Source organism: Entelurus aequoreus, linkage group LG15, assembly GCF_033978785.1.
Source record: "Entelurus aequoreus isolate RoL-2023_Sb linkage group LG15, RoL_Eaeq_v1.1, whole genome shotgun sequence".
NCBI lineage: Eukaryota > Metazoa > Chordata > Actinopteri > Syngnathiformes > Syngnathidae > Entelurus > Entelurus aequoreus.
In genome coordinates, this window is record NC_084745.1 from 56,356,154 (window position 1) to 56,383,024 (window position 26,871).

Genomic DNA, 26,871 nt, shown 5'->3' on the forward strand with positions numbered 1-26,871 from the left:
AACACCTAGTGACAACACACACCTGGTCTGACCACAGAACTTTCCTCCAGAAGGTCTTATCTTATCATGTCAGATGAAACAAAAATGGAGCTGTTTGGCCACAATACCCAGCAATATGTTTGGAGGAGAAAAGGTGAGGTCTTTAATCCCAGGAACACCACACCTACCGTCGAGCATGGTGGTGATAGTATTATGCTCTGGGCCTGTTTTGCTGCCAATGGAACTGCTGCTTTAAATGGGACAATGAAAAAATAGGATTACCTCCAAATTGTTCAGGACAAGCTAAAATCAGCAGCCCAGAGGTTGGGTCTTGGGCGCAGTTGGGTGTTCCGACAGGACAATGACCTCAAACACACCTCAAAAGTGTCTAAATCAGGCTAGAATGAAGGTTTTAGAATGGCCTGACTTAAAGGTGTGGACAATGCTGAAGAAACAAGTCCAACACATTTAGCTGAACTGCAGCAATTTAGTGGTCAAGTGGTCAAGCAGAAGCTTGTGGATGGCTACCAAAAGCGCCTTATTGCAGGTCAACTTGCCAAGGGACATGTAAGCAAATATTAACATTGCTGAATGTATACTTTTGACCCTCACATTTTCAGTAGACACATAATAAATTCATAAAAGAAGCAAACTTCATGAATGTTTTTTGTGAGCAACAAGTATGTGCTCCAATCACTATCAATCAATCAATGTTTCTTTATATAGCCCTAAATCACAAGTGTCTCAAAGGGCTGTACAAGCCACAACGACATCCTCAGTACAGAGCCCACTACATCACAAAAAAATGAGAGTTGTAGAAATGATTGGAAAGTCAAGACAGCCATGACATGATGTTCTTTACACGTGTATGTACACTTTTGACCACCACTGTATATGTGTGTATATATGTATGTATGTACATACATATATGTGTATATGTATGTATATATATATGTATATATATATATATATATATATATGAGTGTGTATATATGTGTATATATTTATATATGTGTATATACATGTGTATATATGTATGTATTTATATGTGTATGTATATGTGTGTATATATATATATGTATATATATGTGTATATATATGTGTATATATGTATTTATATATATGTATGAGTGTATATTTATATATATATATGTGTATATACATATATATATGTGTGTGTGTGTATATATTAGTATATGTATGTTTATGTATGCGTATATGATGTTTTATACTCCTAATACTTATCTATAAGTTTATACTTATCCATGTTTTATCCTTATTCATATTTGACGTTTTATACTTATATATGATGTTTTATACTCCATATATGATGTTTTATACTCATCTATATGTCTTGGACATTTTATACTTATTCGCATGCTAACTTTTTTATTTAGCTAATTTAACAGCCTTAGCCTTATTTAGTCATAAGACTTGCTACTTGACACATGCTAACTGTTAGCATGTGAACTTTAAAACATGTTTACGTTTTAATAATTTAAAAACACATTTTTGTTGTTGTTGTCTTTTGTTTTTATGAGTATTTTTCCTGCTTTAAAGTCTTTATTCTGCCCTCTTCTATTGTTGCTATGACAGACTTTTATTGTGAGGCCTGCAGCTAGAAGTCATAACTGGCTAACATTCAAATCATTTTCAGGACCAGGTGAAGACAAACATGATTACATCGCAGTTTCATTGCGTGTGTGTGTGTGTGTGTGTGTGTGTGTGTGTGTGTGTGTGTGTGTGTGTGTGTGTGTGTGTGTGTGTGTGTGTGTGTTGAATACACACACACACAACAAACACTCCTCCAGGCTGGCAAAATGTTGCGCTGGTGTGTGAAATGTTGTCCCAGCAGGGGTGTGTGTGTGTGTGTGTGTGTGTGTGTGTGTGTGTGTGTGTGTGTGTGTGTGTGTGTGTGTGCTGCAAAAAGGTGGGACAAGCTCCTCCTTGTCCATGTGTGTTGTCACGCCTCCTCCTGATGTGACACCACCCTTTATGTGCTGACACAGCAACTACACCATTGTACTGCACCACCTGCACTATCTTCTTAGGATCATCTGCAGTCCTACACTTGTGTGTGATACCATGTGCGATACAAGCAGTCCTGCAGTGTGTTTACTTGTGTGTGATACCATGTGCGATACAAGCAGTCCTGCAGTGTGTTTACTTGTGTGTGATACCATGTGCGATACAAGCAGTCCTGCAGTGTGTTTACTTGTGTGTGATACCATGTGCGATACAAGCAGTCCTGCAGTGTGTTTACTTGTGTGTGATACCATGTGCGAAACAAGCAGTCCTGCAGTGTGTTTACTTGTGTGTGATATCATGTGCGATACAAGCAGTCCTGCAGTGTGTTTACTTGTGTGTGATACCATGTGCGATACAAGCAGTCCTGCAGCGTGTTTACTTGTGTGTGATATCATGTGTGATACAAGCAGTCCTGCAGTGTGTTTACTTGTGTGTGATACCATGTGCGATACAAGCAGTCCTGCAGTGTGTTTACTTGTGTGTGATATCATGTGCGATACAAGCAGTCCTGCAGTGTGTTTACTTGTGTGTGATACCATGTGCGATACAAGCAGTCCTGCAGCGTGTTTACTTGTGTGTGATATCATGTGTGATACAAGCAGTCCTGCAGTGTGTTTACTTGTGTGTGATACCATGTGCGATACAAGCAGTCCTGCAGTGTGTTTACTTGTGTGTGATACCATGTGCGAAACAAGCAGTCCTGCAGTGTGTTTACTTGTGTGTGATATCATGTGCGATACAAGCAGTCCTGCAGTGTGTTTACTTGTGTGTGATATCATGTGCGATACAAGCAGTCCTGCAGTGTGTTTACTTGTGTGTGATATCATGTGCGATACAAGCAGTCCTGCAGTGTGTTTACTTGTGTGTGATACCATGTGCGATACAAGCAGTCCTGCAGTGTGTTTACTTGTGTGTGATACCATGTGCGAAACAAGCAGTCCTGCAGTGTGTTTACTTGTGTGTGATATCATGTGCGATACAAGCAGTCCTGCAGTGTGTTTACTTGTGTGTGATACCATGTGCGATACAAGCAGTCCTGCAGCGTGTTTACTTGTGTGTGATATCATGTGTGATACAAGCAGTCCTGCAGTGTGTTCACTTGTGTGTGATATCATGTGCGATACAAGCAGTCCTGCAGTGTGTTTACTTGTGTGTGATACCATGTGCGATGCAAGCAGTCCCACAGCATGTTTACTTGTGTGTGATATCATGTGCAATACAAGCAGTCCCACAGCGTGTTTACTTGAGTGTGATTTCATGTGCGATACAAGCAGTTCCGCAGTATGTTTACTTGTGTGTGATATCATGTGCGATACAAGCAGTCCTGCAGCGTGTTTTACTTGTGTGTGATATCATGTGCGATACAAACAGTCCTGCAGCGTTTTTTTACTTGTGTGTGATATCATGTGCGATACAAGCAGTCCTGCAGCGTGTTTTACTTGTGTGTGATATCATGTGCGATACAAGCATTCCTGCAGCATGTTTACTTGTCTGTGATATCATGTGTGATACAAGCAGTCCTGCAGTGTGTTTACTTGTGTGTGATACCATGTGCGATACAAGCAGTTCTGCAGCGTGTTTACTTGTGTGTGATATCATGTGTGATACAAGCAGTTCTGCAGCGTGTTTACTTGTGTGTGATATCATGTGTGATACAAGCAGTTCTGCAGCGTGTTTACTTGTGTGTGATATCATCTGCGATACAAGCAGTCCTGCAGCGTGTTTACGTGTGTGTGATATCATGTGTGATATTACACACAGGTAAAACAAGAACTTGTTTCACGCACACAGGAATGCACTTTTCCTTGCCTGGTCACAGTCCCTGGTCACCACGTAGTCCCTGGTCACCAGGTACAGTCCCTGGTTATTAGGTACAGTCCCTGGTCACCAGGTTCAGTCCCTGGTCACCAGGTACAGTCCCTGGTCACCAGGTTCAGTCCCTGGTCACCAGGTTCAGTCCCTGGTCACCAGGTTCAGTCCCTGGTCACCAGGTTCCGTCCCTGGTCACCAGGTTCAGTCCCTGGCGCTGCGTGGACAACGACACGCCAGCAGCAGCACCTCTGATACATGCCAGTGATATCACGATATCAAAGACTCATAATGGTCAGGTCAAGTCTCCACCTTTCCCTGCACATCCTGGGTGTGTGGAGGAGGGAGTGAGTCATGATACTGTAATGGAGAGCATGATACCAAACACCAGCCAAGAGTTTAGTGCCACAGTCCCACCAGGAGACTTTCATTTGCAGCAAAGTGGGTTAGACCGAGGAGGAGATTAGTGGGTGGCGGACATGTTTCATGGCAGCTTGCTTGTTTGCTGAGGATTTCATCAGCACCGGCAGAAGGAGCTTCAACTTAGGAAAGAACCCAGACCTACTCTGAATCAGGCTTTGAAGGAACTAGGCAGGGTTTCCCTTTCAATGTATTTGATTGTGGCCGTGCATCACACCAAAATATTAGCCGCCACACCATCAATATGAGGCTTTTTTTCATGTAAAATGAAAATAAAGTAATATAATATATACTAGAGATGTGACTCTTTGATTTGATTCCATTCTTGGGGGTAAAGATTTGATTCAAAATCAATATTTTTTAATATCATTGGGTGGCAGTTCTATGATTCACTACATTCCTCCATAAAATAGACTGATTCATTTTTACATTACTGGAAGACACACACACTTCCTCACTCGGTGTGTTCATGGACCCTGGGAAAAATTAACATCGTGACACACTTTAATTGAGTATTGTAACTTTAATAAGTATTTTATTGTCTTTTCAATAGCTCTCAAAGTGTTGAGTGGATTTTGTTTTGAAAAGGTTCCGTTACAATGAATGTAATATTAGGAGAATGGAAAGGTGAGGTGTGCACACCCTTTAGCTGCTACGCTAAGTTAGCTAGCTACACGCTCACGTTACTGATGATTTCTTTCTTTCATTCATAAATTCATTCTTTAATTGTGTGAGTGCTCCAAAGCATTCAAAGTGTTCAGCCTATTCGGGAATAGCAGGCGTTCCCGTGACAAATTACAAAAATTCCCAGATTTCCCAAATTTCCAGGACATTTTTCCCATTCAAAAAAAATTGGCCATTTTTCAAACTTCCACCATTTCCACATTTTCCAACCGATTCAACCCATTGCACCTTCAACATGTTCCACTCACCCTGGACATTTAAACTATTTTTTTTCCATGTTCAAAAAAATTCCAGGAATTTCCAGAATTCCCAGTTTTCCAAACCCTATTTTCTGGCGACTACTCCTTCCACATATTTCAACCCACTTTAACCTCTTAATCAGGACAAAAAAATGAAGTTGTTTTTTGAACTGGAAAAATTCCAGATTTTCCCGAAATTCCAGGAATTCCATAATACAATTTCTCAGTGAAATATTATACTACTTGGACATTTCTCGACTGATTTGAAAAACTGCAGCACCAACCCATTCAGAACATCAAATTGTTTCAGCTTTTTAAAAAAAATATTCCCGCTTTTCCCGAAAATCACACATTTCCATGAAATTCCCACTGAAAAGAATGGGACATTTTTCAAAGTTCCACAACTCCCACAATTTTTCTATGATTCAAACCGTTCCAACTTCAGAATATTCAGCCTGTTCAGGAATTGTGTGCTCTAATTCAACAATTATAAAAATAAAAAAAAATTCCCGCATTTCCAAGAATTTCCAGTTTTTAGGGACATTTTCCCCATTCAACATGAATGATCCATTTTCAAACTTCCACAATTCCCACATTTCCCAACCGATTCAACCCATTGCACCTTCAACATATTCCACTCACCCTGGACATTCAAACTATTATTCTTCCATGTTCAAAAAAATTCCAGGAATTGCCAGAATTCCCAGTTTTCCAAACCCTATTTTCTGGCGACTACTCCTTCCCCATTTTTCAACCCACTTCAACCTCTTAATCAGGACAAAAAAATGAAGTTGTTTTTTGAACCGGAAAAATTCCAGATTTTCCCGAAATTCCAGGAATTCCATAATACAATTTCTCAGTGAAATACTATACTACTTGGACATTTCTCGACCGATTTGAAAAACTGCAGCACCAAACCATTCAGAACATTAAATTGTTTTAGCTTTTTAAAAAAAATATTCCCGCTTTTCCCGAAAATCACAAATTTCCATGAAATTCCCACTGAAAAGAATGGGACATTTTTCAAAGTTCCACAACTCCCACAATTTTTCTATGATTCAAACCGTTCCAACTTCAGAATATTCAGCCTGTTCAGGAATTGTGTGCTCTAATTCAACAATTATAAAAAAAATGTAAAAAATTCCCGCATTTCCAAGAATTTCCAGTTTTTAGGGACATTTTCTCTATTCAACATGAATGATCTATTTTTCAAACTTCCACAATTCCCACATTTTCCAACCGATTCAACCCATTGCACCTTCAACATATTCCACTCACCCTGGACATTCAAACTATTTTTCCATGTTCAAATAAATTCCAGGAATTGCCAGAATTCCCAGTTTTCCAAACCCTATTTTCACCCTTTTTTCTGGCGACTACTCCTTCCCCATTTTTCAACCCACTTCAACCTCTTAATCAGGACAAAAAAATGAAGTTGTTTTTTGAACCGGAAAAATTCCAGATTTTCCCGAAATTCCAGGAATTCCATAATACCATTTCTCAGTGAAATATTTTACTACAACATTTCTCGACCGATTTGAAAAACTGCAGCACCAACCATTTCAACTCATTCAGAACATTCAAATGTTTTAGCTTTTATAAAAAAAATTCTCTCTTTTCCCAAAATTCCCAAATTTCCATGAAATTCCCACTGAAAAGAATGGGACATTTTTCAAAGTTCCACAACTCCCACAATTTGTCTATGATTCAAACCGTTCCAACTTCAGAATATTCAGCCTGTTCAGGAATTGTGTGCTGTAATTCAACAATTATAAAAAATAAATTTTAAAAAATTCCCACATTTCCAAGAATTTCCAGTTTTTAGGGACAATTTCCCCATTCAACATGAATGATCCATTTTCAAACTTCCACAATTCCCACATTTCCCAACCGATTCAACCCATTGCACCTTCAACATATTCCACTCATCCTGGACATTCAAACTATTATTCTTCCATGTTCAAAAAAATTCCAGGAACTGCCAGAATTCCCAGTTTTCCAAACCCTATTTTCTGGCGACTACTCCTTCCCCATTTTTCAACCCACTTCAACCTCTTAATCAGGACAAAAAAATGAAGTTGTTTTTTGAACCGGAAAAATTCCAGATTTTCCCGAAATTCCAGGAATTCCATAATACCATTTCTCAGTGAAATATTATACTACTTGGACATTTCTCGACCGATTTGAAAAACTGCAGCACCAAACCATTCAGAACATTAAATTGTTTTAGCTTTTTTTTTTTTAAATCCCGCTTTTCCCGAAAATAACAAATTTCCATGAAATTCCCACTGAAAAGAATGGGACATTTTTCAAAGTTCCACAACTCCCACAATTTTTTGTATGATTCAAACCGTTCCAACTTCAGAATATTCAGCCTGTTCAGGAATTGTGTGCTCTAATTCAACAATTATAAAAAATAAATTTAAAAAAATTCCCACATTTCCAAGAATTTCCAGTTTTTAGGGACATTTTCTCTATTCAACATGAATGATCTATTTTTCAAACTTCCACAATTCCCACATTTCCCAACCGATTCAACCCATTGCACCTTCAACATATTCCACTCACCCTGGACATTCAAACTATTATTCTTCCATGTTCAAAAAAATTCCAGGAATTGCCAGAATTCCCAGTTTTCCAAACCCTATTTTCACCCTTTTTTCTTGCGACTACTCCTTCCCCATTTTTCAACCCACTTCAACCTCTTAATCAGGACAAAAAAATGAAGTTGTTTTTTGAACTGGAAAAATTCCAGATTTTCCAGAAATTCCAGGAATTCCATAATACCATTTCACAGTGAAATATTTTACTACAACATTTCTCGACCGATTTGAAAAACTGCAGCACCAACCATTTCAACTCATTCAGAACATTCAAATGTTTTAGCTTTTATAAAAAAAAATTCTCTCTTTTCCCAAAATTCCCAAATTTCCATGAAATTCCCACTGAAAAGAATGGGACATTTTTCAAAGTTCCACATTTCCCACAATTTGTCTATGATTCAAACCGTTCCAACTTCAGAATATTCAGCCTGTTCAGGAATTGTGTGCTGTAATTCAACAATTACAATTTTTTTTTTTTTTTTTAAATCCCACATTTCCAAGAATTTCCAGTTTTTAGGAACAATTTCCCCATTCAACATGAATGATGCATTTTTCAAATTTCCACAATTCCCACATTTTCCAACCGATTCAACCCATTGCACCTTCAACATATTCCACTCACCCTGGACATTCAAACTATTTTTCCATGTTCAAAAAAATTCCAGGAATTGCCAGAATTCCCAGTTTTCCAAACCCCATTTCACCCTTTTTTCTTGCGACTACTCCTTCCACATTTTTCAACCCACTTCAACCTCTTAATCAGGACAAAAAATGAAGTTGTTTTTTGAACTGGAAAAATTCCAGATTTTCCAGAAATTCCAGGAATTCCATAATACCATTTCTCAGTGAAATATTTTACTACAACATTTCTCGACCGATTTGAAAAACTGCAGCACCAACCATGTCAACTCATTCAGAACATTCAAATGTTTTAGCTTTTATAAAAAAAAATTCTCTCTTTTCCCAAAATTCCCAAATTTCCATGAAATTCCCACTGAAAAGAATGGGACATTTTTCAAAGTTCCACAACTCCCACAAATTTTCTATGATTCAAACCGTTCCAACTTCAAAATATTCAGTCTGTTCAGGAATTGTGTGCTCTAATTCAACAATTATAAAAAATTTTTTTTTTTAAATCCCACATTTCCAAGAATTTCCAGTTTTTAGGAACAATTTCCCCATTCAACATGAATGATCCATTTTTCAAATTTCCACAATTCCCACATTTTCCAACCGATTCAACCCATTGCACCTTCAACATATTCCACTCATCCTGGACATTCAAACTATTTTTCCATGTTCAAAAAAATTCCAGGAATTGACAGAATTCCCAGTTTTCCAAACCCTATTTTCACCCTTTTTTCTGGCGACTACTCCTTCCACATTTTTCAACCCACTTCAACCTCTTCTTAATCAGGACAAAAAAACGAAGTTGTTTTTTGAACTGGAAAAATTCCAGATTTTCCAGAAATTCCAGGAATTCCATAATACCATTTCTCAGTGAAATATTTTACTACAACATTTCTCGACCGATTTGAAAAACTGCAGCACCAACCATGTCAACTCATTTAGAACATTCAAATGTCTTAGCTTTTATTAAAAAAAATCTCTCTTTTCCCAAAATTCCCAAATTTCCATGAAATTCCCACTGAAAAGAATGGGACATTTTTCAAAGTTCCACAACTCCCACAATTTTTCTATGATTCAAACCGTTCCAACTTCAGAATATTCAGCCTGTTCAGGAATTGTGTGCTCTAATTCAACAATTATAAAAAAAATTAAAAACATTCCCGCATTTCCAAGAATTTCCAGTTTTTGGGGACATTTTCCCCATTCAACATGAATGATCCATTTTTCAAACTTCCACAATTGCCACATTTTTCAACCGATTCAACCCATTGCACCTTCAACATATTCCACTCATCCTGGACATTCAAACTATTATTCTTCCATGTTCAAAAAAATTCCAGGAATTGCCAGAATTCCCAGTTTTCCAAACCCTATTTTCTGGCGACTACTCCTTCCCCATTTTTCAACCCACTTCAACCTCTTAATCAGGACAAAAAAATGAAGTTGTTTTTTGAACCGGAAAAATTCCAGATGTTCCCGAAATTCCAGGAATTCAATAATACCATTTCTCAGTGAAATATTATACTACTTGGACATTTCTTGACCGATTTGAAAAACTGCAGCACCAAACCATTCAGAACATTAAATTGTTTTAGGTGTTTTTTTTTAAAAAATCCAGCTTTTCCCGAAAATAACAAATTTCCATGAAATTCCCACTGAAAAGAATGGGACATTTTTCAAAGTTCCACAACTCCCACAAATTTTTGTATGATTCAAACCGTTCCAACTTCAGAATATTCAGCCTGTTCAGGAATTGTGTGCTCTAATTCAACAATTATAAAAAATGTAAAAAATTCCCGCATTTCCAAGAATTTCCAGTTTTTAGGGACATTTTCCCCATTCAACATGAATTATCTATTTTTCAAACTTCCACAATTGCCACATTTTTCAACCAATTCAACCCATTGCACCTTCAACATATTCCACTCACCCTGGACATTCAAACAACCATATGTCTTTGTTAAACAAATTTCCAGGATTTCCATTTTTTTTTCTAACCTTATTTCCAACCTTTTTTAGTGCTATGACTCCTTTTACATTTTTCAACCCATTTCAAGCGTTCCACAGTCAAAACATTCCTCTTAGTCAGGACAAAAACTGAAGTTGTTTTTTGAACTGGAAAAATTCCCGGTTTTCCCAGAATTCCATAAAACCACTTCTCAGTAAAAATGTTTACTACTTCAACATTTCTCGACCAATTAGAACAATTCTAACACCAACCATTTCAACTCATTCAGAGCATTCCATTTTTTTTTTAGCATTTTCAAAAAAATTCCCGCTTTTCCCTAAATTTCCATGAAATTGCCATTGAAAATAATGGGACATTTTTCAAAGTTCCACAACTCCCACATTTTTTATCTGATTCAAACCATTCCAACATCAAAATATTCCTGGATTAAAAACTAATTCCTGGATTTCCTAAAATTCCCAGTTTTTAGGGACATCTTCCCCATTCAAAATGCATGATCCATTTTTCAAACTTCCACATCTTCCACATTTTCCAAGCTATTCAATGCATTCCACCTTCAACACATTCAAATCATCCCGGAAATTTAAACAACCATTTTTCCACATTTAACAAATTTCCAGGAATTCCTGTTTTTTCTAACCTTATTTCCCACCTTTTTTAGTGCTATGACTCCTTTTACATTTTTCAACCCATTTCAAGCGTTCCACCGTCAAAACATTCCTCTTCGTCAGGACAAAAACTGAAGTTGTTTTTTGAACTGGAAAAATTCCCACTTTTCCCGAAATTCCATAAAACCACTTCTCAGTAAAAATTTTTACTACTTCAACATTTCTCGACCAATTAGAACAATTCTAACACCAACCATTTCAACTCATTCAGAGCATTCAATTATTTTTTGGGGGAATTTTCAACAAATTTCCCGCTTTTCCCTAAATTCCCAAATTTCCATGAAACTGCCATTAAAAATAATGGGACATTTCTCAAAGTTCCACAACTCCCACATTTTTTATCCGATTCAAACTGTTCCGACATCAAAATATTCAGTTTGTTCGGGAATTGTGTGCTCTAACTTCAACAATTGTAAAAACAAATTCCTGGATTTCCTAAAATTCCCAGTTTTTAGGGACATTTTCCCCATTCAAAATGAATGATCCATTTTCAAACTTCCACAATTCTCAAATTTTTCAACCTATTCCAACCATTCCACCTTCAACTCATCCTGGAAATTTAAACAACCGTGTTTCCACATTCAACACATTTCCAGGAAATCCTGTTGATTTCTAACCAGCGATGACTCCTTTCACATTTCAAGCGTTCCACTGTCAAAACATTCCTTTTAGTCAGGACAAAAACTGAAGTTGGTTTAAGAACTTGAAAAATTCCCGGTTTTCCCCAAATTCCGTAATAGCATTTCTCAATTAAAAAACTGTTACAACTTCAACATTTCTTGACTGATTTAAACAATTCCAACACCAACCAATTCAGCTCATTCAGGACATTCACGCTGCTAATCATTTTTTTTTTAAATCCCGCTTTTCCACAAATTTCCAGGAAGTTCCCATTGAAATGAATGGGACATTTTTCCGAGTTGCACAATTGCCACATTTTTCAAGCATTGTCTCGCTGTGACGTCACACTTCCTGTGTCGCCTGCAACCTCGCTACACACCTGCTACCTGTTTCCTCACACACACACACACACACACACACACACACACACACACACACACACACACACACACACACACACACACACACACACACACACACACACACGCGTGAGCTGGCTGACATTAAAGTAGACAACATACTCAAGTAGCACATTTTTAACGGCCTGCGACAAAATCGTTAGCATTATAAGATTAGCATGCTAGCTTTTTGGAAAATTTTGCAGGTAAACACCTTAGCGTCAAATGTCTACCAGTTAGCATGCTAACATGAGTATGCTGGCCTTTTTTTTCTTTTAACTAATTTTGTAGGTTTACACCTCCAGTCATATTTTGCTACTTGATGCATGCTAACAATAGTATGCTAGCTTTTTGTTGTGTTACTTTTGTGTGTGTATACACCTCTGTCATATTTTGCTACTTGATGCATGTTAAGTATTTGTAACATTTTGTACAGATGTGTACCTCCCAGAGTAATATATTTTGGTACTTGACAAATTATACCTGTTAGCATGCTAACGTTAGAATGCTAACATTTTTTGTGTTAAATTTGTGTGTGTATACACCTCTGTCATATTTTGCTACTTGATGCAGGCTAAGTATTTGTAGCATTTAGTACAGATGTGTACCTCCCAGAGTAATATATTTTGGTACTTGACAAAGTATACCTGTTAGCATGCTAACTTTTTTTGTGCTAACTTTGTGTGTGTATACACTGCCGTCATATTTTGCTACTTGATGCATGCTAAGTATTTGTAACATTTTGTCCAGAGTAATATATTTGCACACTTTTTAAAGCTTAGTTTAGCAAGTATACACCTCATGGTCATATATTTGAGTTTTTCACTAATGCTAACTGTAAGCATGCTATTGTTAGCAGCTCATTTTGCCTATGAGTGGTGTATATGGTGTTACTTGAAGCGTGTGATGTGTGGGTGGGACCCTGGAGCGTCCAGCCGGTCTCACCTGGGTCCCAGAGCCCCCTGGGGTGGTCCTGGTCTGGCAGGGTGCTGTCGCAGTCCGCCAGGCTGCCTTCCTCCTCCACGATGTGCAGCTTGTCCTCATCGTCAGAGTCTGTGGCCGCCTCCGCCGCATTGTTGTAGCTGATGACTGTGGAAGATGACAGGAAGTTAGTTTTATTTTGAAAAAAACAAAAAAAAACAAGGATGTGTGTGATAAAGTGTGCTAACTTTTTTGGCCAATTTTGCAGCCAAACACCTCAGAATCAAACCTTAATACTTGACACACGCTAACTGTTAGCATGCTAACGTTAGCATTCTCAGATCCAGACATCGGCATGCTAACTTTTTTTAGCCAATTTTGCAGCCGAACACCCAGAATCATACAACTTAATACTTGACACACGCTAACTGTTAGCTTGCTAACATTAGCATTCCCAGATCCAGACATCGGCATGCTAACTTTTTTTAGCCAATTTTGCAGCCAAACACCCAGAATCATACAACTTAATACTTGACACACGCTAACTGTTAGCTTGCTAACGTTAGCATTCTCAGATCCAGACATCGGCATGCTAACTTTTTTTAGCCAATTTTGCAGCCGAACACCCAGAATCATACAACTTAATACTTGACACACGCTAACTGTTAGCATGCTATTGATGTTAGCATACCAACATAAGCATGCTAACTTATTTGCTAATTTTACATGCATATGCTTAATAGTCATTGGCGCATTTGAACTGTTAGCATGCCAACATTAATATGCAAGTATAACAAAATTAGCATACTAACGTTTTAGCTAATCTTACATGCATAATAGTCGTATGACTTGGTACGTGGCGCATGCTAATGGTAACATTTTAGCATACTAAGAGTAGCATGCTAATTGTTAAGCTAATTTTACATTCATATGCTTCAAAGTCATATGACTTGGTACTTGATGCATTCTAACTGTTAGCATTTCAGCATTCACATGCAGCTAATTTCTCCCCAGATCTTATATCCCATTCGTCTCTGGAATGTTCTACTCTGCGATGCTTTTGTTTTGTCTTTAGAATGTATGGCGGGCCAATAAAAAAAAAACAATCAGAAAGAGGAGGAGGAGGAGAAAAGGATGAAGCACGAGTGCAGAGAGAAAGGATAAATGGTTGGTGGGTGGGTGGTGTCATGTTGGAGGAACAGATCATCTTCCTGCCAAATGGTCGGCAGCTCTGCAACAAAGGTGTCGGTGTCGCACCAACAAAAGCTGTAAGGCCGACAGCTGCCCCTATTAGCGCTAGCATGCTAACGGGCGGCAGCGGGACCACTCCTACGCACGCGAGAGACAACTCATCGCCAGGCGGGGGAGGCCACGCTCTTATCAAACTCCTCCAAGTTTAGCGTGTCCGACAAATAATCAAGCGTTTAGCTGGTCCGTGACCTGTATCCCTAGATCACAACAAATAATCAAGCGTTTCGCTGGTCCGTGACCTGTATCCCTAGATCACACATTACTCCTCAAACATGCTATTGATTGAGCTAATGTGCCACAATCCATGGCAGCTAAAGAAAACATGACTGGAATACAGAAAAGGGATTCAAGGTAGCCTCCAAACGCTAACGCTCACATAGCGGCGGGAGACACGGCTTAGGAAATGAGGCGCTTCTCAAAATAAAAACAGCTTTCAAAACATGCTAATGTAAATTTTCTAAATGTAAGTAAATTGTCATGAAGTTTGTTTACTGCTAGTCTGACATCTTAGCCTACTAGCTACAAGCGTGTTAGCTAGCTCGTATGATGAACAATCTAAAAACATTTTTAACATGCTAAAGTAAGTCCTGAAAATAGATAAACTGTCTAATCATTCATGAAATGAAGTAAATTGTAGTGAAGTTTGTTTATTGCTAGTCTGACATCTTAGCCTACTAGCTACAAGCGTGTTAGCTAGCTCGCATGATGAACAATCTAAAAACATTTTTAACATGCTAAAGTAAGTCCTGAAAATAGATAAACTGTCTAATCATTCATGAAATGAAGTAAATTGTCATGAAGTTTGTTTACTGCTAGTCTGACATCTTAGCTTAATAGCTACAAGCGTGTTAGCTAGCTCGCATGATGAACAATCTAAAAACATTTTTAACATGCTAAAGTAAGTCCTGAAAATAGATAAACTGTCTAATCATTCATGAAATGAAGTAAATTGTAGTGAAGTTTGTTTATTGCTAGTCTGACATCTTAGCCAACTAGCTACAAGCGTGTTAGCTAGCTCGCATGATGAACAATCTAAAAACATTTTTAACATGCTAAAGTAATTCCTGAAAATAGATAAACTGTCTAATCATTCATGAAATGAAGTAAATTGTAGTGAAGTTTGTTTATTGCTAGTCTGACATCTTAGCTTACTAGCTACAAGCGTGTTAGCTAGCTCGCATGATGAACAATCTAAAAACATTTGTAACATGCTAAAGTAAGTCCTGAAAATAGATAAACTGTCTAATCATTCATGAAATGAAGTAAATTGTAGTGAAGTTTGTTTATTGCTAGTCTGACATCTTAGCTTACTAGCTACAAGCGTGTTAGCTAGCTCGCATGATGAACAATCTAAAAACATTTGTAACATGCTAAAGTAAGTCCTGAAAATAGATAAACTGTCTAATCATTCATGAAATGAAGTAAATTGTAGTGAAGTTTGTTTATTGCTAGTCTGACATCTTAGCTTACTAGCTACAAGCGTGTTAGCTAGCTCGCATGATGAACAATCTAAAAACATTTGTAACATGCTAAAGTAAGTCCTGAAAATAGATAAACTGTCTAATCATTCATGAAATGAAGTAAATTGTAGTGAAGTTTGTTTATTGCTAGTCTGACATCTTAGCTTACTAGCTACAAGCGTGTTAGCTAGCTCGCATGATGAACAATCTAAAAACATTTGTAACATGCTAAAGTAAGTCCTGAAAATAGATAAACTGTCTAATCATTCATGAAATGAAGTAAATTGTAGTGAAGTTTGTTTATTGCTAGTCTGACATCTTAGCTTAATAGCTACAAGTGTGTTAGCTAGCTGGTATAACGAGCCATTTTAGATTAAAAAAATAATAATAATAACTTCACATGAGTGGGATCCAAAAGGGTCCCACTCATAAAAGTGGTAAAAAAGTCTTACATTTTAATTTTTGAAATCTTTAGATGAACTTGACATCCATACGGAGCCCCTAAAGCAGGGGTCGGGAACCTTTTGGGCTGAGAGAGCCATGAAAGCCAAATATTTGAAAGTGTATTTCCGTGAGAGCCATATAATATGTTTGAACACTGAATACAACTAAATGTGTGCATTTTTAAGTAAGACCAACATTTTTAGAGTATAATAAGTATCTTATTCTTTTGAATAACATTGTTATTCTGAAACTAACCAATAATAAACAAATGACTTCTTACTATTAATGCAACTTCTTAAACAGGTGCGGTAGAAAATGGATGGATAGATTAAAATGCATGAGAATGTTTTATATTTTGAACGTTATTTTTTAACACCGTGATTACCAGCGGAATGAATCATTACTTATGGTGATAAGCAATGTCAGCTAAGATTGATCTGAGAGCCAGATGCAGTCATCAAAAGAGCCACATCTGGCTCCAGAGCCTTAGGTTGCCTACCACTGCCCGGAAGGCACATGGGGGGGAAAAAAGTTTTTATAATTATTCATGTATTTTTTTTTTTAGACATGTATCTCGTACACACGAGAAAATATCTCGTGCGCACGAGAAACTTTTTATAAAGTTATAAAAAATAAATAAAAACAATTTAAAAATTTTTTTTTTTTAGACATGTGTCTCGAGAAATTATAAAAAAAAAGTATTATTTTTTTCAAGACATGTATGTCGTGTGCATGAGAAACTATCTGGTGCGCACGAGAAAGTTTCTCGTGCGCACCAGATACATGTCTAAAAAAATAAAAAAATAAAAAAATGTATATATACATTTTTTAATTTTTTTTTATAACTTTATAACAAGTTTCTCGTGCGCACCAGAAACTTTTGATAAAGTTATAAAATATATATATTTTTTAATTATAATTTAAAAAAATTTTTTTTTATAACTTTATAAAAACTTTCTCATGCGCACGAGATACATGTCTAAAAAATACAAATAAATAAAAACATTTAAATAATTTTTTTTGCCCCCATGTCCCTTTAGGGGCTCTGTACTTCTATCTGTTGATTTGAATATTTTTATTTTATTTTATTTTTTTGAATGTTTTCTTGTTTGTTTTATGTCCTTTTTGTCATAGGAAACTTTTTATAGCAAACACAAAATATTAAAAAAAATTTTTTATAACTTTATAACAAGTTTCTCGTGCGCACGAGAAACTTTTGATAAAGTTATAAAAAACTTTTTTTTTTTTAAATTATAATTTTTGTAATTTTTTTTTTATAACTTTATAAAAACTTTCTCATGCGCACGAGATACATGTCTAAAAAATACAAATAAATAAAAAAATTAAAATACATTTTTTTCCCCCATGCCCCTTTAGGGGCTCTGTACTTCTATCTGTTGATTTGAATATTTTTATTTTATTTTTATTTTTTAAATGTTTTCTTGTTTGTTTTATGTCCTTTTTGTCATAGGAAACTTTTTATAGCAAACACAAAATATGAATTTTTTTTTTTTATAACTTCATAATAAGTTTCTCGTGCGCACGAGACTTTTGATAAAGTTATAAAAAATATATATTTTTTAAATTATACGTTTTTTTTTATAACTTTATAAAAACTTTCTCATGCGCACGAGATACATGTCTAAAAAATACAAATAAATAAAAAAATTAAAATACATTTTTTTCCCCCATGTCCCTTTAGGGGCTCTGTACTTCTATCTGTTGATTTGAATATTTTTATTTTATTTAATTTTTTTAACGTTTGTTTTATGTCCTTTTTGTCATAGGAAACTTTTTATAGCAAACACAAAATATGAAATATTTTCTTTATAAAATATTTCAAAGTGTAATTTTCAATGTGATTTAATTGGAGTCTTAAATATGTCAATACTTCATAACATTGATTTTGATTCATTATTATTTTTTGAGCAAAGACAATATTTTTATTCCCACTAAAATGATTGAGGGGTCCCACTCATAAAAATAATTCATACGTTTTATTTATTTTTTTACTTTCAACACTTCAATCTTTAGATCAACTTCACATCTGTCAGTTCTTTTTTTTTTTTTATTAACGTTTGTTTTTTGTCTGTTTTTTTTAAGGCAAACACACAAAATATGCAGTATTGTCACCCAAAAAAAAAATTCAAAATGTAATATTTAATAATAATATAATACAATAATAATTAATATGCAAATGTCCCCTTTGTTCCCTTACAAAGTATATTATACTAAATATTACTACTACTAGTACACAGACATTTTAGCTGAGGATTGTAGTTTAGTTGAGATCATGTACTACTATTGTATGTACTACAATAGAGTACATGAAAGTACTTCTCCTCCTGTCTTGTATTAGGAGGACATGTACTACTATTGTATGTACTACAATAGAGTACATGAAAGTACTTCTCCTCCTGTCTTGTATTAGGAGGACATGTACTACTATTGTATGTACTACAATAGAGTACATGAAAATACTTCTCCTCCTGTCTTGTAATAGGAGGACATGTACTACTATTGTATGTACTACAATAACAGAGTACATGAAAGTACTTCTCCTCCTATCTTGTATTAGGAGGACATGTACTACTATTGTATGTACTATAATAGAGTACATGAAAATACTTCTCCTCCTGTCTTGTATTAGGAGGACATGTACTACTATTGTATGTACTACAATAGAGTACATGAAAATACTTCTCCTCCTGTCTTGTAATAGGAGGACATGTACTACTATTGTATGTACTACAATAACAGAGTACATGAAAGTACTTCTCCTCCTGCCTTGTATTAGGAGGACATGTACTACTATAGATTGTACTACAATAGAGTACATGAAAGTACTTCTCCTCCTGTCTTGTATTAGGAGGACATGTACTACTATTGTATGTACTACAATAACAGAGTACATGAAAGTACTTCTCCTCCTATCTTGTATTAGGAGGACATGTACTACTATTGTATGTACTACAATAGAGTACATGAAAATACTTCTCCTCCTGTCTTGTAATAGGAGGACATGTACTACTATTGTATGTACTACAATAACAGAGTACATGAAAGTACTTCTCCTCCTGCCTTGTATTAGGAGGACATGTACTACTATAGATTGTACTACAATAGAGTACATGAAAGTACTTCTCCTCCTGTCTTGTATTAGGAGGACATGTACTACTATTGTATGTACTACAATAATAGAGTACATGAAAGTACTTCTCCTCCTGCCTTGTATTAGGAGGACATGTACTACTATTGTATGTACTACAATAACAGAGTACATGAAAGTACTCCTCCTGTCTTGTATTAGGAGGACATGTACTACTATTGTATGTACTACAATAATAGAGTACATGAAAGTACTTCTCCTGTCTTGTATTAGGAGGACATGTACTACTATTGTATGTACTACAATAGAGTACATGAAAGTACTTCTCCTCCTGCCTTGTATTAGGAGGACATGTACTACTATTGTATGTACTACAAGTACTTCTCCACCTGGGAGCAGAGTACTAGGAAGTACCACAAACATTGAGACATGAGTACAGACTTTGCCGACACACAGTCTGTCCCTGAACGCCACAGTGCTATTTTCATGCTAACCGCTACAAGAATGCCAGCGCCAACAAAGCGTTTCCATCCAGACCTCAAGTATGTGGTCCCAAGGTGAGGTGCATGTGGTAGAGCAGCAGCCTTCCTAGATCAAGTCAGACAACATGCAGTACTCTGACTAACTACACTTTGACAATGAGTTGAACACAATACAATTTACCACATATATTCTTTTTCCCTACGCTTTGAACCCGGCGGCTTATAAAAGGGTGTGGCTAAATAATGTTTTGTGTTCAACAAATAGTTTTCAACACTGAAAAGGAGTGTTGTTGTTGTTGTTTGTGCCATGGCGCCATCTTTTGGACTTCCTGTCTTGTTTGTTGCACCGGTCCATAGCGTTTCTACTCGTATGGATTCTTCATTCATCACCCCGAGCAACGTTTGTAAGTTTTACAATACAACTAAAACTATTATTGCTTACTAAAGGAGTGTTTTCATGCATATTTGTAATGACACAATGTACAAGTTAAGGTTAGCATGATGGAATGCACAAGTTAAGGTTAGCATGATGGAATGTACAAGTTGAGGTTAGCATGATGGAATGTACAAGTTAAGGTTAGCATGATGGAATGTTGAGCAAACATATTTCACAGAGGAACATGAGAGATTTAGATGCAGGAAATACATGGGGAGGAGATGGCAGCTACCCTAACCCAACAGCTAAGCACACAATAGCACCAAGCTAGTCACAGGTAATAATCATTGAACATGATTGCAGTCGAAAACATTGACAGTTGTGTACTCTATTGTTAGTGGTGTATTGATTGTGTGTAAAGTGTGTGATATCATGTGCGATACAAGCAGTCCTGCAGCGTGTTTACTCCTGTGTGATATCATGTGCGAATACAAGCAGTCCTGCAGCGTGTTTACTCGTGTGTGATATCATGGGCGATACAAGCAGTCCTGCGGCTTGTGTATACTTATGTGTGATATCATGTGCGATACAAGCATTCCTGCAGCGTGTTTACTCGTGTGTGATATCATGTGTGATACAAGCAGTCCTACAGCGCGTTTACTCATGTGTGATATCATGTGCGATACAAGCAGTCCTGCAGCGTGTTTACTCGTGTGTGTGATATCATGGGCGATACAAGCAGTCCTGCAGTGTTTACTTGTGTGTGATATCATGTGCGATACAAGCAGTCCTGCAGCGTGTTTACTCGTGTGTGTGATATCATGGGCGATACAAGCAGTCCTGCAGTGTTTACTTGTGTGTGATATCATGTGCGATACAAGCAGTCTTGCAGCGTGTTTACTCGTGTGTGTGATATCATGGGCGATACAAGCAGTCCTGCAGTGTTTACTTGTGTGTGATATCATGTGTGATACAAGCAGTCCTGCAGCGTGTTTACTCCTGTGTGATATCATGTGCGATACAAGCAGTCCTGCAGCGTGTTTACTCGTGTGTGATATCATGGGCGATACAAGCAGTCCTGCGGCGTGTTTACTTATGTGTGATATCATGTGCGATACAAGCATTCCTGCAGCGTGTTTACTCGTGTGTGATATCATGTGCGACACAATCAGTCCTGCAGAGTGTTTACTTGTGTGTGATATCATGTGTGATACAATCAGTCGTGCAGTGTTTACTTGTGTGTGATATCATGTGTGATACAAGCAGTCCTGCAGCGTGTTTACTCCTGTGTGATATCATGTGCGATACAAGCAGTCCTGCAGCGTGTTTACTCGTGTGTGTGATATCATGGGCGATACAAGCAGTCCTGCGGCGTGTTTACTTATGTGTGATATCATGTGCGATACAAGCATTCCTGCAGCGTGTTTACTCGTGTGTGATATCATGTGTGATACAAGCAGTCCTACAGTGCGTTTACTCATGTGTGATATCATGTGCGATACAATCAGTCCTGCAGCGTGCTTACTTGTGTGTGATATCATGTGCGATACAATCAGTCCTGCAGCGTGCTTACTTGTGTGTGATATCATGTGCGATACAAGCAGTACTCATGCAAAGCCAGTTAAGATCTAAAGTCCTCTGATAAGCGCATCATTTCTTCTATTTTGATAGTCATTTACAAAAGGTAAACATGCTAGCTAGCAGCTACACAACAGCCAAGCACACAACCTAGACATATACGTAATAACCATTGCACACGTTACAGTTTGCGTTTTACCTTGCTAACATTAGCATGCTAGTTTTTTTTTGTGTTTTTTTGGCTAATTCAGCAGATATTTAGCTGTTTACATTTGAGTACTTCACTCATAACAACTGTGAGCATGCTATTGTTAGCAAAATACTGTTAGTTGCATTGCCTAATTTATATAGTTTTTTAATCTACATATTTTACTGGTTTTGAAGGTGAAAACTAGCAAAAATGGCCTGTACAGGTACACAGACAGTAATATATATGTTGTACTTGACATGTTACAGTTAGCGTTTTAGCATACTTACATTAGCATGTTAGCTTTTTTGTGTGTGCTTTTCTTTCTGGCTAATTCAGCAGGTATTTAGCTGTTTACATTTTGGTATTCAACTCATAACAACTGTTAGCATTAGGGGTGCGGGAAAAAAATCGATTCGAATTCGAATTGCGATTCTCACGTTGTGCGATTTAGAAGCGATTGACATTTTTAAAAAATCGATTTTTTAATGTTTTTTTTATTATTTAAAAAAAAATATATATATATATATATATATATATATATATAAAAAAATGTTGAACTAATCAATCCAACAAAACAATACACAGCAATACCATAAAAATGCAATCCAATTCCAAAAGCAAACCCGAGCCAGCAACACTCAGAAGTGCAATAAACAGAGCAATTGAGAGGAGACACAAACACCACACACAACAAACCAAAAGTAGTGAAACACAAATTAATATTATCAACAACAGTATCAATATTAGTTACAATTTCAACATAGCAGTGATTAAAATTAAATTCGATTTATAAAAAAGAACAATAGTGTCACAGTGGCTTACACTTGCATCGCATCTCATAAGCTTGACAACACACTGTGTCCAATATTTTCACAAAGATAAAATAAGTCATATTTTTGGTTCATTTAATAGTTATAAATAAATAAATAATTTTAAAACAAATGTACATAATTGCAAGCAGTTGATAAAACATTGTCCTTTACAATTATAAAAGCTTTACTACTCTGCTTGCATGTGAGCAGACTGGGGTAGATCCTGCTGAAATCTATGTATTCCATGAATAGACAATCCTTTTCAATCGGGAAAATATCCTTTTTGAATCCAGAATCATGTTGAATTGAAAAAAAATCGATTTTGAATCGAATCGTGACCCCAAGAATCAATATTGAATCAAATCGTGGGACACCCAAAGATTCACAGCCCTAGTTAGCATGCTATTGTTAGCAAAGTACTGTTAGCATGCATTTTTTTTAGCTGGTTTTGCTCATCCTTTTTGCTACTTGACTCTTTCTGACCAGCGTGCTAACTGTTAGCATTTCAGTTCTGCTTTGGCTCTTCAGCATTCACACACAACTTCTACTGAAATGACATTTTCTAGTTGTTTAAACAAAAAAATGTAAACATTGTGTTGAAGGTGAAAACTATCAAATTGTCCTGCATGTTCTTTGATTAGTCAGTGTGTGTTGTTGTGCTAATGGGCTCACTCAGCGTTTAGTTGGAGTTTCCAAGCGTGTTTCCTCGCAGGTGAGCAACATTTAATGAGATTTTCCAGTCGGAGAGTTACTTGGCAGCGCTCCCTCGCTCCCTTGGCTGTGGTTGTGCACCCCCACGCTAAAGTGTCAGGCCTAATACAGGAAGGAATGTCCAGTCACCTGCTCCTAAAATGCAACAGGCCCGCGCTAGCGCCACCTAATATAGACGTGCAGCAGGTCGTGTGTATATTTAAACTCACCGCTCTCAACTCACACCACAATGACATCACCAGGAAGTCATCATCTTTAGCATGCAGCATGTGACAAATCATGTTGGAACATAACAAACATCTTCATGTATCCACGACCACATGCTAACAGTGCTATGCTAACAATAGCATGCTCACAGTTGGTATTAGTGAATTCCCAAAATGTAAACATCTATAGTGTATAGAGATGTCCGATAATATCGGTCTGCGGATATTATCGGCCGATAAATGCTTTAAAATGTAATATCGGAAATTATCAGTATCGTTTTTTTTATTATCCGTATCGTTTTTTTTTATTTTTTATTTTTTATTAAATCAACATAAAAAACACAAGATACACTTACAATTAGTGCACCAAGCCAAAAAACCTCCCTCCCCCCATTCACACAAAAGGGTTGTTTCTTTCTGTATCAATATATATCAATTAGGGTTGTAATTAACGATTAATTTGATAATCGATTAATCTGTCGATTATTACTTCGATTAATCGATTGATAATCGGACAAAAGAGACAAACTACATTTCTATCCTATCCAGTATTTTATTGAAAAAAAACAGCATACTGGCACCATACTTATTTTGATTATTGTTTCTCAGCTGTTTGTTAATGTTGCAGTTTATAAAAAAGGTTTATTAAAAAAAATAAAAAATAAAAATAAAAGAAATTAAAAAAAATAAACTCTGCGCGTGCGCATAGATCCAACGAATCGATGACTAAATTAATCTGCAACTATTTTAATAATTGATTTTAATCGATTAGTTGTTGCAGCCCTAATATCAATACAGTCTGCAAGGGATACAGTCCGTAAGCACACATGATTGTGTGTGCTGCTGGTCCACTAATAGTACTAACCTTTAACACTTCATTTTACTCATTTTCATTCATTACTAGTTTCTATGTAACTGTTTTTATATTGTTTTACTTTCTTTTTTATTCAAGAAAATGCTTTGAATTTATTTATCTTATTTTATTAATTTTTTGAAAAAGGCCCGTATCTTCACCACACCTGGTTGTCCAAATTAGGCATAATAATGTGTTAATTCCACGACTGTATATATCGGTATCGGTTGATATCGGTATCGGTAATTAAGAGTTGGACAATATCGGAATATCGGATATCGGCAAAAAAGCCATTATCAGACATCCCTAATAGTGTAACCTGCAGAATTGGATGCACCTCCTGGTACCCTAGCACCTCCAAAACCCTCAAATCTAAACTCCAAACATCCCAGAACAAGCTAGTCAGATTACTTCTAGACCTCCACCCTAGATCCCACCTCACTCCTACCCACTTCTCTAAAGTGGGCTGGCTGAGGGTGGAGGACAGAGTTAAACAACTTGCACTGAGCCTAAAACAACTTGCACTGAGCCTAGTCTATAAAACACCTCCCTGATACCGAAGTACATGTCAAACTACCTCCTTAACGTAAATGACCGCCATAACCACAACACCAGGGGGAGCTCCACTAACCACGTTAAACCCAGATTCCGAACTAACGAAGGTCTTAACTCATTCTCCTTCTATGCCACATCAATGTGGAATGCACTCCCAACAGGTGTAAAAGAAAGGGCATCTCTATCCTCCTTCAAAACCGCACTAAAACAACACCTCCAGGCAACTTCAACCCTAAACTAACCAAACCTAACCCCTCCCGCCCCAACTCGCCCACATCCCACCCCCCGGATTGTAAATAATGTAAATAATTCAATGTATATACTCTGATGATTAACTTGTGTGATGACTGTATTATGATAATAGTATATATTTGTACCATGAATTGATTAACGTGGACCCCGACTTAAACAAGTGTAAAAACGTATTGGGGTGTTACCATTTAGTGGTCAATATACGGAATATGTACTGTACTGTGCAATCTACTAATACAAGTTTCAATCAATCAATCAATTGGATACAAAGCTAGCATGCTAATATTAGCATGCTAACGGTGCTATGCTAACAATAGCATGCTCACAGTCGGCATTAGTGAAAATCCCAAAATGTAAACATCTAAATAACCTGCTGGCAGGGCCGGCCCGTGGCATAGGCCGTATAGGCAAATGCTAAGGGCGCCATCCATCAGGGGGCGCCACGCCAGTGCCACAAATGTTGGAGAAAAAAAAATTAAATAAATAAAAATTGGTACTATTATTTCTAAATACAACAAATAATCCCACGTTAATTAAAATGCAAAGTAAAGCCTATTTAATAGAAATATTATTTGTTACATCATTACGCCCCCCCCTCCCTCCGCACGGTACGCCTCCTCCATTCCCGTGTCATGACTCTTTTTGGACGTCACCACGTCAAAAAATCAACACAAGATGTCAAAACGGCCAAAACTGTCAGGTGCCCAGGGAAGAAAAAAGAGAAAAGAAGAGGAGAGACGAGACGAGAAAAAGACAGAGGTAGCAGGGAGGTAACGTTAGCCTACATGAAATTATTTGTCTGTTACAGAATGTGATAGTAACCTAGCTTTTTAGCATTAAGCTAATGCTACATGATTCGGCAATTGCTAATCAATAAATAGCTAGTTCTGTTTTAACGTTGGGTTAATATTGTGGAGGGGGCTAAATTGTTTTGGAAAATAATAATGTAACGTTAGGTAATTACAGTACTCCCACCTTACATTTGTATTAGATCTTTTAAGCAGGTGTTTTTTGTTTACATTGTTATTGCCTTCTGGTTAGCAAATGTTTGCCCTGCAGGTAATAGTCACTTTTCCACCCCTTTACATGTTAGGTATAGTTGTAAGCCTAGTTGTTAAAGTGCACGACATTAATGTTAATTAATGAGAGGGAATGCTGTTTTTTAATTTGAGCACTGCTGTGATTCGGTTAAAGATAATCATAACATAACATTCTCATATAATATGTTAATTTGCTTTCTTTAAGTAAAAAAAAAGGTCAAAGACAAAGCTATTCGGTTTCTTGTGAGTATATACACTTCACTGCCGATGTGGGGGGGGGGGGGGGCACCTAAAATCTTGCCTAGGGCGCCAGATTACAAAGCTAGCACGCTAAAGTTAGCATGCTAACAATTGTGACGATTTAAAAATGAGCAACCTGGGTTAGGTGGACAAGGTTCAACTGTGACAGAAAAGTGTCAGGTCAGAAGTGACACACACACACACACACGCACGCACGCACGCACGCACGCACGCACACACACACACACACACACACACACACACACACACACACACACACACACACACACACACACAGTAAAATGAGGGCATGTAAAGGTGGGAGAAGATGTGCTAATGGCTT

The 26,871-nt window shown here is 36.9% G+C and overlaps 1 protein-coding gene across 2 annotated transcripts in view; it reads right to left on the bottom strand.

Annotated features, from left to right (window-relative positions):
• Window positions 1–26,871, bottom strand: part of LOC133630282 (zinc finger E-box-binding homeobox 1-like) — a 280,408-nt gene that overhangs the window by 24,930 nt on the left and 228,607 nt on the right. For both annotated transcript variants that reach the window (XM_062021794.1, XM_062021796.1), the window contains exon 2: window positions 12,994–13,137. In XM_062021794.1, the coding sequence (XP_061877778.1) occupies window positions 12,994–13,137 (144 nt within the window). The remainder of the gene's footprint in view (window positions 1–12,993; window positions 13,138–26,871) is intronic.